Source organism: Antechinus flavipes, chromosome 2 (assembly GCF_016432865.1).
Source record: "Antechinus flavipes isolate AdamAnt ecotype Samford, QLD, Australia chromosome 2, AdamAnt_v2, whole genome shotgun sequence".
NCBI classification, from domain to species: Eukaryota; Metazoa; Chordata; class Mammalia; order Dasyuromorphia; family Dasyuridae; genus Antechinus; species Antechinus flavipes.
The window spans coordinates 22,829,591-22,844,733 of record NC_067399.1 but is presented as its reverse complement, the minus strand read 5'-3'; the positions used below and the strand labels follow the sequence as shown (position 1 = coordinate 22,844,733).

The following is a 15,143-nucleotide window of genomic DNA, read 5'->3' as shown; positions in this document are numbered from 1 at the left end:
ATTTTAGGCAACTAAAATTATTCATTATATTTTCTTTTATGTCTTCTGTCACTCTTCCTTATCCATAGATCTGAAAAGTATTTTCTTTTTTCCTCTTCTAATTTGTTCATGATATGACCTTTTATATTTAGTTCATGTAGCCATTTGGAATTTATCATGGTATATCATATAAAATATTGATCTATATTTGTAATTGCCAACAGACTGTTTTCTAGTTTTTCTTCTAATTCTCTTTTAAGATCCTTTTTGAATTCTTCCAAGAGAGTTTTGTGAGATGGAAACCAACTCATATCAATCTTTGGGACTTCATCTGGAGACAATTTGCCTTATGTGTCCTCAGGATTTGAGGTCTCTTCTTCTCTGTCTCTATAAAAGCTATCTAGGGTCAGAGCTCTTTTTGCTGTTTTTGCTCACTTGTTAAAGGTTGAGGTCTGCTGTTAGGGCAAAGGGGAGATTGTCTCCAGCTTCCTCACCAGGACAGCAGCTTCCCTGGGTCAATGCTGATTTCCCTCCAGTGTTGGGTGGGCATGGCTAAGTCCTGTGTTATTCTGTTTGCTTTTTCTATTTACATTGGATGTCTCAGAGCTGATTTGCTGATAGCCAATGCTGCTGTATTTTGGCTGAGAGCCTCCCAGTAGAATCTACATGTGGAAGCCACACTGCGTTGGGCCACCCACTCCTCTCTACTGCGTCCTCCTCCCCCACCAGTTGAAACACACTTTTTCTGAACTTCTTCTAAAATATGTTCTGCTGGAAATTTGTTGCACTCCAAATAGGTTCTGTCACTCCAAAACTAGTTCAGAGGCTTGATCTAGTGTTCTGAGGGACACCAGGAAGAACTCAAATAAAGACCTGTCTACTCTCCTCTATTTTGCCTCCACCCCCTTCCTGTTTTCTTGTTTTTTCCAGTAGTATTTAGCAAATATTAGCTCTCCTGTATATTTGGAAGCCATAGTGGGAATAAGGGATTCATAGAATAGGAAAGAGTGATTGCATAGCATCAAGAAAGTAACAGTTTTAGGAGTGAGAAAGAATTAAGAGAGGAATTTTCAGCATTTAGAGAGTAGCACAATTAGCTCACTAGTGACCCTTTCTCTAGTTGGCTTAGAGTTTGAAAATGTAGGTCCTGGTAGTTGATGAATTGTATTGTCAGATCATTCTAGGTATTTATGAAGGCCTCATATATGAAAATGGTGGTAGAGTTAAAACATAAATTTAACCAAGCAAACTAAACTCATTTAGGAAGCAAGTAGCCTGCTCTGGTGTCCATTAGATGATGGTGACTGGACGGATAATGCCCCCTCAGCAAAATAACATTTTATTACATAACCTCAAAATATGTGTATTTTCCATATATATATATAATTGTTTAAACTCTAACCCAACTCTCATGATCCCAATTTGGGCTTTTTTTTGGTGGGGGGAGGGGACAAAGATGCTGGAGGGTTTCACCATTTCCTTCTCCAGCTAATTTTACAGATGAAGAATCTGAGGTAAACAGGGTTAAATGACTTGCCTGGGTCTTTCTGATTTCAGGTCCAGTGCTCTGCCCACTGCACCGTTTAACTGCTCCATTTTGTGGATATATTATTACTCTACAATAAATATGTTAGGTATATTATAGGACAGACATTTTAAATTTATCAATGTGATCATAATGTTTTAAAAGTTCATTAACATTATACTTCTTTGTCTTGGCTTTAATTCACAGTGTATTTGAATTAAGCATTATTATTATTATTTTTTAATGCCCTGTATATATGTCCTAGGGAGCAGGTTGTATTTGTAAATAATAATTATTAGTAATTATTCAACTAACTTGGTCATTATAGTTGACCAAATTTTTAAAAGATTTTTTTCTTAATATTTTTATAACAATAACTAACATATATAGAATTATGTATTGTGTAGGTCAAGCACTGTGCTAAGTGCTTTACAATTATTATCTGATTTGATCTTTACAACAACCCTGCTGTTATCCCCATATTATAGATGGGGAAACTGAAGCAGACAATGGTTAAGTGAGTTGTCCAAGGTCATACGGCTAATGAGTGTAGCAGCATTCTTGATTCTGGACCCATTGTACTCTTTCCATTGTGCCACCTAAATAGGTCATAACTGGAGTCTTGTTTCTGTGGTTATAATTTGTCACCATACAGGATATAGACAGCCTAATGAATTGATTTCAATTCAGCAGAAAGTTTTCAAAAGCAATACTTTTCATTTACTTTGGTTATGTTTAAAGTTATAAATATGCTTAAAGTACCTCTTCACATTTGAGGATTTTCATTGTGTTTTTAAGTGGAAGAAGAGTAAAAGAATGGGAACAGTTGTGAAGAATTTTATTTTATTTTTTTACTGAGGCAATTGGGATTAAAAGACTTGCCTAGGGTCACACAGTTAGGAAGTGTTAACTGTCTGAGGCTGTGTGAAGAATTATAAATGCCAGGGTGAGAATAGGGAACTCTTGGCATTAGAAGGGGAAGGTGCTCTGGATTGAGTGTGATCACACCTGTAATGTGTACAGAAGAAACTGTAATGGGAAGAGGCTTTTGACAGGGAGACCAGTTGTGGTCATAGCAATGCTTCAAGCCCGAGGTGATGGCTTGAATGCAAATGGTGGTAACTTTCCAGTTGTAGAGAAAAGGAGAAAGATTTTAAGAGATGTTTGGGAAGAGAAACAAGATTGAATAACTGATGGAATATCTGGTGTGAACAAAAGTTAGAATAGCTGGATAGGGTCAAGCTTAACAACCTAGTAGATGCTTAAGGCTCCACAATACAAAGTTAGAAAGAAGGGCAGTTGGAGGCTAGAAGATTAAGTATCTAGAGCTGGGGTGCAGATGGAACCTCTTTACTCCTGTTTATTTTCTGGAGTATGTACCCCTTTTGTCCATAAAAGTGCCCACCCCTCACAGGACAGTTGTTACACTACAAACTGAAGGACTGGGGAGAAAGGGAGTTCTCTCCATGTCACTTGTTTTGCTATATCTTTCATATAGAGCCACTAAATGGATTTTTCTTAAAATCAAGCAATGTCATTCTTCTACTCAGTTTTCATTGACTCCCTGTTGTCTTGAATCAAATATCAGTTCCTCTGTTTAGCTTTTTTTTTAAAACTGGTACAAAAGAATATTTACTTATATTTACTAAGGAAGAGGCATTTTGATGGAATTGGAGATAGGCAAGCTTTTGCAAATGATATTTTTATTTTAGCAGACTCCTGTTTGTAGGGGGCTGCAGTTGTTGGAAAGGCAGAAGAAAATATGATCACGTACTTAATTGAAGAGTGCTTATTCTAAAATTATGCCAGGTTTCTTGAAAGACGCAACAGAGAATGCCATGGAACTCTCATCAATCCAGATGAGGCAGGAGTGTGTATGTATGCCCTAAAGTAGAGCATTGTTGTGGAAGCTGTCTGCTTGTGTTTTCATGAGAATGCTATGAGATTCTCTCGGTGCTGCTCCAGTTTGTGAATGACACTCTCAAAGTCTCCACCATAAGGTTAAGTGCTGTAACATTTATAAAAAACCTGCTGTATTCGAGGTCTTGGGGATACAAATGGAAACTGTAAAATAAAACATTCTCTGAAGGAAAACTTAATTTAATGAAGAGACATACATAAAGAAAAAAAAACTGTGATGTCTAGGGAGGTGGCACACTAGTGGTTAGAAGGCAGAATGAAGTACGATGGAGGGGGGACCTAAATCATGAAGGAATTTACAAGCTGGAGGACCTCAGGAGTAACTAGGATTGGAGAAGAGCTACTTTAAGGAAAATCACTTTGTTCTCTCAGGTTGGGATTGAGACCTGAGGCCAGGAGTCCAAATTTTTCGTCTTTTACAATGACATAGGTATGAGCTGATGAGGTCTCAGTTAAATTGGTAGCTGTGTGATTGCAAAAAAGGGGTCAAAGGTGGAGCTAGAAATGGCAATTCCTATCCAAGGGGTGGTCAGAAAGCTTCGTTATCAGTATTAATCTTTTTATTGATTAAGCATTCTGAAGTCTATCAGAATTGTTTTTCTTTACAGTGTTGTTGCATACCAGTTTTCCTGATTTTGCTCACTTTAATTTGCATTGCTTCACACAATGTCTTCCTGTTTCTTAGAAACTTTCCCTTTATCATTTTTTTTACAGTGCAACAATACTACATTATGTTCAAAAATTATTTGTTCAGCCATTCCCCAGTTGATGAGCACATTCTTTTATTTGTTTTTGTTGTTTTTTTCTTTTATTTTCTACAATAAAAAAAGATCTGCTATAAATATTTTTACACATTATTGGACCTTTTTTTTTTTTTTTTTTTTTTTTTTAATCTCTTTGGAATATAGACCCAATAGTGTCACCAATGGGTCACAGTGCAGGCTCAGTTTTAGTTTTGGTTTCAAATTGTTTTCCAAAATGGCTGAACCAACTCATAACTTCATCAACAGTGTACCAATGTGTTTGTCTGCCATGCTGGGTTGATTTTCAAACCCTTACTTTGAGTAAAATTGAATACCATATGAAAGTATGATTGGCCCACTGAAAAGTTAACACTATTACTAAGGGAAGGAAAACAAAGCACTTGTGTTAATAATTGTGATTTACTTGTGTCCCTCTTGTTTACAAAGAACAGTATACGATATCTTTGTGTCATTTTAAAAGTGCTTTTCAGCGTCTGGTACACTAAAATTTGGACACTGATTATAAGCATGGTAATTGAAACATTCATGATTTGTTAGTGTGTTTTTTCCTTTAATTTTAGAAATATTGTTAATTTGAGGGTGTAGTGACTTATTTGGATTGCTAGAAATCCAAATAACTTTTTTCCTCCTCCCATACAGCTGTGGGAAGATGAATCCTTGCGTTGTGATACAATTATTCATGTATCAGAGTTACCAACTGATGGCTACACTGAGCAAGATATTATAAAAATAGTTCAACCATTTGGAAAAGTTAGTGATCTCTTGATTGTTCCATCTAGAAATGAGGTAAGCAATTCAATCAGCACTTTTGAAGGAGATATAATTTTATGGGAAATGACTGGCTTTTTTTTCTTTTTCAAATTCAGAAATGACTGATTTTTACTAGGTATCCTGGGCCATCCCCTTATATCCATTATCTCCCAATCCCACTATAAACCAGACCTATAATTTCATTAATGTAGACAGCTTGGCTCAGTACCTGTTTGGCACTTTGATAGTGTAGGGAGTTGTCAGGGACGGTCCGACGTTAAGTGACTTACCCCCCACCCCCCCAGGTCACACAGCCAGTAGGTTATAGAAATGGGTCTTCCTCCTTCCAAGATTGCTTCTCTCCAGCTTGTATACTGCGTGGCTTTTCTCCTTTATGTGTCCTTGTTCCTTTATGGTGTTTTTTTGTGTAGTTTTACTTTTACAATTGGTTGTGCGTTTTTGGGAAATAGTGTTAGGTTTCTTGTTCAGTACACACTTTTAATATTTTGCAATTAAGTGTAGAAGTTGTGTTAAGGCAGGTAGCTTCTTGTTATGAAACCTAAAAACCTGGCAAATGTTGTCAAGAGTTAAGTTGATTCAAACAAAATTGTATACTCTAGAGCTGGGGGTAGGACTGTCATCAAACTCAGCCTTCCTCCAACCTCCCTGAGAGGTGAGTGAATCTTTAGCTTTCATAGGAGTTCTTAAACTGAGATCACATTTTAAACATACTAAGGGCATTTTCTGATTCTATTCTGTTCATTTGCTGCACTTTGCCTTCCCTTGGCTAGGATCTCTATGCTGTGATTTATATAGCAGTTTTCCTCTTTTCTCTCATAAGTGGCCTCTGATCTTACCTTTTATTTTGATTGGATGAATTTCAGTCTTGAATGAAATGATAATGGGATTTAAGAGATTTCTAAAGGAGCCTGTCTTAAGCTTCCATCTATATGTATTAGAACACTTATGAAAAGCTTAGTTTTGACAAAGATATTTTATAAGATTTGAAAATAAGCAATGTCTGATCCTACAGCTTCAGTCCATGAATCAGTAAGAAATTCTCCTGCAACTCATGCATTCCATGTGACCAACTGACCAACTAACTTGCTGCATATTCTGACTTGCTAGTCCTGGCTCTCCATTCTCCCTTCCCACCCCAGCAGAAGGAAGGAGAAGATGAGGACCTGCTCATCTGCTCTTTTCCATCTGGACTTCAGGCAGTCAGGATCATTGCTAAATGGCAGGATTTGCCATGGGTAGAGTTTTGTCCAATTGTATGTGTTTTTAAAGCCAGCTGTTTAATTTTGAAGATTTTGTTTTTAAGTATGGATAACTGATTATTTGTGAATGAATATAATGTAATGCCATATTCAAAGAAAGAATACAGCATTTTTCTGTTAAATTGATGCAGTTTGAAAATAGGTCTCTGAGCGTCAGCTGGGTCTTTTTTAGTATCACTAGGTAGACGTGGCTAGTAACTGTTTCCAGAATACTACTTACAGAACGTGTATTCTCGTTTGATTCTAAAAACTCTGTGAATACGGTGGTCATGAACATCATTTTTCAGATGAGGAGTCAGAGCCTGGGAGCAGCCCCACACCTAAAGGAAGTCAGTGAGACAAACTTTAATTCAAGGTCTTTATAGCATGATGTGGGGTAAATTTTCACTTCTGAAGTGATTCCTTGTTATTTTGAACAACAAAAGAAGGAAGCATCCCATTGATGTGAGCCGATCATGAAATTCAGGCTAGATAAAGAAGGAATATCCACCTCTAGTAGTCTCCATAATGCTGTCTGTAGACAGGCCCCTTCTGTGTTGATTCATGTTGCTGCTGTGCCCACTCTCAGCCATCTCTTCCACGGGATGCCTCAGCTTGGCCACTTTTTCCAGAGGTGACTACTTGATGGGCCTTCAGTCAGCTTCCCAAACTGGAGGTAGAGTGCCCATAACCACCTGCTAAGAGAGAGCTTGTGGGCATTCAAGGTGGAGAGCTTGGGAAGAGGGCCTAGACACCCTCTGCATCAAAGGAAAAATGGGCCAAGGAGAAGAGAGCGCTGAGGGAAGCATGCAGTCCATTTATATGTCTGATACCTTAAGTAGGGACAAATCTGAAGGAGATGAGGCATAAACTTGCCATTTCTTCTAGGCCTACTTGGAAATGAAGTTTAAAGAGGCCGTGGCTGCTGCTGTGAAGTACTGTGAAACAACCCCCGTGCAGGTGAAAGGGAAGAGGGTGAAGATCAGCGCCGCGGGAAAAAAGAAATTACCAAGCACTGTCCAGGTAAGTTCATCCACTCCTTCCTCATCAAACTTGAGTATCTCACTGTGGCCATGCAGCTTTCCAAAGTCTACAAGTCCAGAAGTTTCTGAAGTTTTTTAAAAGATGAAAAATCATTATTGGAACTGTTGCTGTTTTAGTATTCTGTTTTCTAAGGATTATACTGTCCTTGAGCATTTTAATTTTCACATTGTGCTGCTCATGCAGATGATCTATAATCTAGGAATGAATGAGTACAGAGCTCATAGTCCCTTGAGAGCTTTACTTCCTTTCTTTATGTTGCCAGTAGTGCTTAGCACAGTGCCTGGCACATTAAAAATGTTTATTAGATGATTCTCACATTTTTGCGCTCTCTCTACTTCTCACTGTCAACACTGCATTTTCTTGCTTTTTTATTAGCAGACTCCCATGTCTGAAACATACTTCTTCTCTATTTCTGGCTCATAAAATCCCTCCTGTCCTTAAATCATCATGAGTTTTTTCTTGGCTCCCCTACCTGCTAATAGATTCCCTCCCATAGTGTTGGAATCTTTACAAACTGTTAAGTCATTAGAGTTGATAGAGACAATAATTATCTAATTTAGCATGGTTCAGTATTATTGATCTGATCCTACAAGGAGATGTTATAGGCCAGAAGAAACAAAGTACTAAGTAGAACTGATAGACAATAATGTTTGTGTTCATACCTTTACTTATTGGAGTTCACACGTTTGGGAGATTTCAGGGTTTAGTGTGAGATATTCGAATTCACACCTCCCTTGAAGCTCTCAGGGCCAGAGAGCACTCTGGAAGAAACCCATAATCCCACTCTCTCTCAGAGGAGATCATATATAAGAAACAGACAGAGCCTCTCTGGGAGAGTTCAGCTGAAAAGACGTGAGAGGGGAGCGTCAAGTCAGTTCAGGAGAAGCCCTCTCTCGGAGGCTCAACCAGATTCACTTCACACCACTGTAGTGGCTGGGCTTCTGCACTTCCCCCACTGAGACCAAACTGGTCTGAAAGGCTCTCCAGAAAGCTAGCTGATCCCCAAGTGAAGGAGGCAAGAGAGATTCATTCCATTTTCCATCTGGCTGGCTGGAGGCTGAAGGATAAACCTTTGATTTGGAGACATTCAGAGGGGGAGCTATTGGAACCAAGCAGAGAGATAGGCCACCAAGAAAACTAACCGGGCTATATTGGAGACAATAAAAGATCAGAAGTTTTAACACCTGGCTGCATTTGGGTGATCATTACTTTTAATTGAAACTAAGGCTGCCTCCAGAAAACCTTCCCAAGAAACCTGCTCCCAGAGAGAACCATTATTATTTTAAAGAAGAAAAACACCACACCATAGTACCTCGTATTTAACTATTTTATGTTTGTGTGCCCGATGCATAAAAAATTATTTAATTTCATATTCATTTCCAATATGTCTCAAAAATCTTAGTGCTGTTTCAAACTTTAGCAGCAGTTAAATATTTGAGCTACTAAAGCTGAAATGGCACTTAAGAGTTTTGGGACACTATTTTTATAGATACTCTCCATTAGAATATAAATTCACCTGCAAGTAGGGACTGTTTCCATTCTTTGTATTTATATTCCCATCGTCTAGCAGTGTTGCACAACAATCAATTCATCACCCCTCAAACTTGTTACAAAATTTAAAGTGATATTTTAAATCTTCCATTGTGCCTGAAATATACTTCCTAAAACTAAAAGTAGGGATCAGAGGCTCTTATATAATGGGGCTGAAAGGCTAAAACATAAAAAATTATGTTATTAATAACATAAGCGCTGATTTTCTTAGAGGATCAACATTTAAAGGTTATTTCGTCTTTTGGTTCATAAATTACTCTTCAGGATGGTAATAAAGGTTATGATCATAGAATTAAAGCTGCTGACGTAAGGCACTTTGCCTAAAAACAATTTCTAGACTAAGGATTTTTTTTGATATTCTGAAACCATGGGCCATCCTTTTGGCAGCCAGGTGATTCCTATAGTTTCCTTCCCTTCTCAGAATTATGTTTTGAAATGTTTAAGGTTACAGAGAAAATCAATTATATTGAAATGTCTTGCCTCTATATTTCTAAGTCCATTTCCCTGACATCTGGTTGAGAATCCCTGGTCTAGGGACTATGAGCTCTGTTGTTGGGGGGACAGGGGGAAGAGGGTCTAGGCTGAGTTTTAGACAGAGAGTAGAATAAATCTTTTGGATATCAATCAGAAATGCCTACCAATCGACAATTGATAATGTGTGATTGAAGCCCAAAAGAGAAACTGAGGGTGAATATGTAAATCTAGGATCTGTAGATAGTTAAACCCATGAGAATTGGTGTTACAGAGAGACAGAGAATATTGAGAAAGGATGTAGTCCAGGAAATTACCTTGGGGTGAAATAGCAACAGGTGGGAGTTATGCTGTGGATGTGATGAACCAGCAAGAGAGATAAAGGAGTACTGAGTTAGATAGGAGGCAAACTAGGTATAGTTGATGTCATGAAAATTCAGAGAGGAGAGTCTCCAGAAGAGGATCATCACCAGGTCAAATGCAAAAGATGAATTAAGAATGAAGAAGATCGAGAAAAGAGCACCAAATTTGGCTTTTGGAATCCCTGCTAACTGGGTTAAAACAGTTTGAATTGTGTGATAGTGTCAGAAGCCAGATCACCCCACTTGGGGAGTGAATGAGAGGAGGGAATTTGACAGCAGTGAGTGTAGATAACTTTTAAAAATCCTGGCTAAGGAGAGAAGAGTTATAGTAAGTGATGAGATGGCCAGTTCTAGTGAAAGGAGGGGATAGTATCTCATGGGAGAGAGAAACACAGGCACAGCCCTAAGGAAGCCTATCTGGAATTTATTTATTGGATATAGATTGTCAAACTGAGGTTTTGGGTCAATACCAGACAAGGTATTCGATCAATAATAGTACTGTTGAAATCTTTCTTTGTATAGTAACTTGACTTAAGTCTGTTAGTTGGGTATTTTAAAGTGGATCCCTTTTATTTTTAGAACAAAGATGGGAAAAAAATAGTTTCAGAAACAAAGAAACCATCGACTTCAAAGTAAGTGTTCTTATGATTATGTTTTGGGAGTGGGATATTAAGCTAAGGGACTTTCTTCTAAAGAGTTGCTCATTTTACTGTGGAAAACCTACTTTTAAATTTAAAATATTTGATGGGTTTTTTTTTGGGGGGGGGCATTAAGGCAATTGGGGTTAAGTGACTTGCCCAGGGTCACCGAGCTAGAAAGTATCAAGTGTCTGAGGTCAGATTTATATAATGTTCAGGCTAGCTTTCTGGAAATCCTCCAGAAGGGCCTCGGTCTCATCAGGATAGACACCATGAGAATGGACAAGAATAGAGTCCCAAATCTTCATTATTTCTTACACAGATCTGTATCTGTCATAGTCTGACCTAGTCTCCTCTAGCAGTCTGCCAGTCTCAAGCAGTCTCCCCTTTCAATCTGACTTTGTCCTCATTTTAAATACCCTATTATAATTACATTATTACAGCATACTGAATATATGTGAACTAGAGAACCATTACATCACCATGCTAAGTACTAAGTATATATGGAAACTAGAGAACCATCATCTCTCATCAATTCCACTGAGTTAACACTTTTTCAAGTATACTTCTCCAGAGTTCGGCTTTTTACAGATTTAAACTCAGGTCCTCAACTTCAGGGCTGGTGCTCTATCCACTGTGCCACCTAGCTGCCCTGATGCCTTTCATTTCTAACAAAAGCTATTTTAAAAATATTTCTTCTCCTCCCCCTCCCCATCACTCTATTAACCTTCCTTTTAAAACAAAAAAAAAAAAACTTTGAACTGAAACAGACACAATGACAGTTTAACAGTGTATTGTCCTTTGCCTTGGCCTATCATTTGTCTACTCAAAGGAGAGAGGAGCCTTCTTCCCTTCCATTGTATCCATATTATTTGTCACAGTTATTTGGGATTAGCTGCATTTTCTCTTGACACACTTTAATTCAAGCAGATCTTCCTACTCTAAAACAAGATGTCTTAAAATGTTATTGTGCTTTTTGATGGTTAGGTGTCACAATTCTTTAAAATTAAGAATAATTTTCATCTTTAATTTTGAAATTTCCTTGGTTTTATGAACTTTTCTACTTTGTTTCTGTAGAAAAGATACAGATGCTTCAAAGGCTGAATCTGTAATGGCAGCTACCACTGGTAAGTCGATTTTTCTGCACTAGGGCTTTTTTTTTGTTGTTGGTTGTTTTTCTCCTAACTTTAACTCTAGACATGTAGAGGCAAACAAGTAAGGAGAATAGTTAAAATTCTTGGACTAAATATATTTGTGAGAAAACAGCAACATGTGTGAGCATGTGAGAAAGAAACCAGTACAGTTTAATACAACATAAACCATAAACAAACAAACAGTCACCTCTTTAAATAGATCTACCTTGTAGAAGTGAAAAAGCTTTAGAAGGATAGGGTGGGCTTGCCAGTAACCAAAGCCTGAGCCCTTTCAGAAGAGCTGTGAAGTTTCTGGACAGTCAAAGCTTTCTAGGAGAACCCAAAACCTAGACGTCTTGAGGCCATTTTGCCTAAGAATAGTCAGTTCCTTAGAGTGTTTGTTCTGTATGGTGGTATATTGATCTTGGCAAACCTGAGTTTTCAAGAAAAGATTGACATGGTATTCTTTTGGTAAAGAATTTATATTTATACATACATACATACATACATACATACATATATGCATATATATACATATATATATGTATGTATGTGTGTGTGTGTATGTGTGTGTGTATATATATATATATATAGTATTTAGAAAATACATAGTATTTAGATAGGAGGCAGTAGTTGGTGCAATGGATAGAGCATCATTCCTGAAGTCAGGAGGACCTGAGTTCAAATTTGATCTCAGACATTTAACACTTTCTAGCTATATGACCCTAGGCAAATCAACTTAACCCTATTTGCCTCAGCAAGAAAGAAAGAAAGAAAAATGATATCCAAGTAAATTAATATAAAATATTAGTGCTGCTTGTTCACTTGCATATCAAAGGTATGTTAATGTTATATGCAAACCTGACACAAGTAAGTTAATATCTATTTAGAGGATTGACAGCTTTGAAAACATTTTCCTGTGGTAAGTAGTACAGGTATCATTTTATTTTACAGATGGAGAAAGGGAGAATTAAATAAGTGAAGTCTTTGTCCTTTTTGATAGGTCTTGGCTGACCCTAGGCCTGGTGACTGCATCCCCATTGTATTGTCCAAATACTGGTGTTCCTATAATTAGATAGAGTAGTAGGGGCCTGTTCAGGCATAACAGCAGAGGTGGGGCTGGAGTTGGTAGGAAAAACCTTTTTGACCCCGGAGTGCTCATGCAAAGCCTTGCCACTAATAGATAATGACTTTTGCAGGATATGGAGTTGGAATTTTAGAAGTCAGGCAGAAGTAAAATGTGCAGGGAAGGCAAGTAAGAGGGGAATGTTTTTGCTGAAAGTGTATCAGCTAGTATCTAAGGCCTAAGTCAGGGCCACAGACTAGACCTACCTGGGCAAGATGATTGCTTGGTAGAGAATCTCATTAGTAACCTAGAGCACGTACCATGAGAGAGAGCAGGAGGCTTGCCTGGCTTTGCTGTACAGAGCCCTGGTCTGGGGTCAGAGACTTGAGGAGGACTTCACTTCTGGTGGGAGACTTCAGGGGTGTTCCTCTGGTCTCCTCATTTTATAGATGAGCGGTAACAGGATCTGGAGAATTGAGAACTTTTCTAGGTCCTGCTCCTTCTAATTTAGTATCTACTCGGGTCTGCTTCTCACTTTTGGTCCACTTTCTTTACTATACCTTCTCTCCATCCTTTTGAACTACATTCACAATTGAGACAAGCTGGCTTTTGAAAACAGGAAAAAAAAAACCAAAAACTCAGTGTAATTTTCTTTGAAAGTTCAGTTACAAGGTTTTTGGTAATGAAAGATAAAGGAAATTGAGAAGAAGTGATTATTTTGAGTGGAAGAAGATGGGCTGTGCTTATAAAATTTTTTTACTGTTATAGGATATAAGAGAATCTTCTTCTGAACACTGGAAAAAGGGCTGGAAAGGAGGAGCAGACACATAGAGATTGTATGTTAGAATCATAGGAATTTGTCTGGTTTAGAGATGGGAGTCTATAAATCTGTGTCTTGATCAACATGGAGGCAGTGGCGGTGGTGGTTGCTTTGGAACAAAGACTAGTCTATAAAAAGCAGAAGTGTTTGGTAGGAATACTAAAGGTGTAAGGAGAATGACAAGGCAGGAAGTTCTGAGGATTGATAGTAATTTACTTTTCTCTGAGTTATCCAGAATTATCCCAGTTTTGCTCTTGATGTCAAGTAACAAATCATACTTGAGTGGTCTGATTGTTAGATCATTTCTCCAAATACTAACTTGGTTTGTCGGAAACTCATTTTATTGGGTTTATGTTAGAATTCAGAATCCTTAACTACCAGAAATAGCCATCAAATCAATAGCCATTGATTTGATAATATTTTTATAACAATGATAAATTTCTTGTTGTCTCTTCAAAATCATTAATGTTAATTTGGTTCGGTTGCATTTGTTAAAACTACACTTGTGATTTGAGACTTAAGGATACCTCTTGCTACTTCAGCCATCTTAACAAAAACCTGAATGTCAAAGCCAAAGTGATTCAGGCTGTTGGTGTATTGTGGATCAGGTGAATGCATTCAGTGTGTTAGAGAATTCAAAAATATGTCTGCACAGTAGAGTGTGGTATTGGATTTTTCATGTGATAGGAAGGGTGATGCTCATTGATGAAGAATGTAAGTTCACATGACCATCCAGAAATTGCAGAAAATGTGGTTGATTTGAGTATGTGATGTTTTTTCTTTACACATAATTGCTCAAATAAATTCTAGGAGTCCAAACATGATGATTGGAAAAAGCAGATTTTCATAATAAGTGTATGTTCAGCCCCTTCTATGACTGAGATCATATTTATAATTAGTTTAGTAAAATTGGCAAGATAGGACTTCTGCAGTTTGTCTATAGGATTAATCACCCATCATAGATACTCTCCAAGTTGCCATCAGTATTTTGCTCCTCTTCCCTAATATTCTTCTCCACTTGCTGGATCTCAGGACATACCTCTTAATCTTTTGTAACCCAGGAAGAGGTGAATTGGTGCACTTGATCTACATTCTGTTGTTCTCAGGAATAAAACTAGATCCAGGAGGATCCTGCCACTCATGGAATTTATCGGAATGATTTTTTCTCCGCCTTTGAGTTGTTCTAGCTTACACCTGGTATCTCGACATTTGGGTTAGACTCTCTGCAGGAAGTGTATCCTGAGACAGCTCCATAAGGAAGAGGAACGGTGGCCTTCTGGTCAGTAGGCAGATGAGGAGAAACGCATGGGTGCCCAGGCTGCCTGAGAGGACAACAGGGGAATTGCCAGCCCCAGGGGCGTTTTGGCTCGGTGCCGTACGTGCTCCACCCTCAGTTGTCTCTGGGTGTCATTCAACCTGGGAACTCACAGGTTAAGTGTACCTCAGGATAGATTCAGGAGAGGCAGGATTCCTTTTAGAATTTGTGTCTCCTCACTCAGAGGTATCTTGGTATTCTCTGTTTATTCATTACTTGTTAGTGCTCAGGAAGACACAGACTTCAAGCATCCTGAAGACCACGCAGGGACCCTCATGTTCTCAGCCGTAGTTCTGTGGGGAGCACCTTCATTTCAAGTAGCCTTTTAGAGTGGCAGGCTGTGGTATCTGGACACTGTGAAGAGTCAGAAAAGCTCAGTATTTCTGTGGGATGGTGGTGTGGGGCTACTGAGAGTTGTTTCCAAAATTCTGTTAAATTAGCTAGGACCCTGAGCTGCCTGGACTCTCTATTTAGAAAAGCATAATTGATGGCATTCCAAGAGTCTAGACATCCTGACTCTTGTAACTTCTTGGGGGGCAATGTGAC

The 15,143-nt window shown here is 38.2% G+C and overlaps 1 protein-coding gene across 3 annotated transcripts in view; it reads left to right on the top strand.

The window, feature by feature from the left end:
• The window catches only part of ZNF638 (zinc finger protein 638), an 86,748-nt gene that overhangs the window by 32,818 nt on the left and 38,787 nt on the right, over positions 1-15,143 (top strand). For 2 of the 3 annotated variants that reach the window (XM_051974309.1, XM_051974308.1), the window contains exons 7-9: positions 7,086-7,220; positions 10,205-10,257; positions 11,341-11,390. In XM_051974309.1, coding sequence (XP_051830269.1) covers positions 7,086-7,220; positions 10,205-10,257; positions 11,341-11,390 — 238 coding nt within the window. Of the gene's footprint in view, positions 1-4,827; positions 4,975-7,085; positions 7,221-10,204; positions 10,258-11,340; positions 11,391-15,143 lie in introns of all 3 variants that reach the window. The other variant, XM_051974310.1, reaches the window with a different exon arrangement.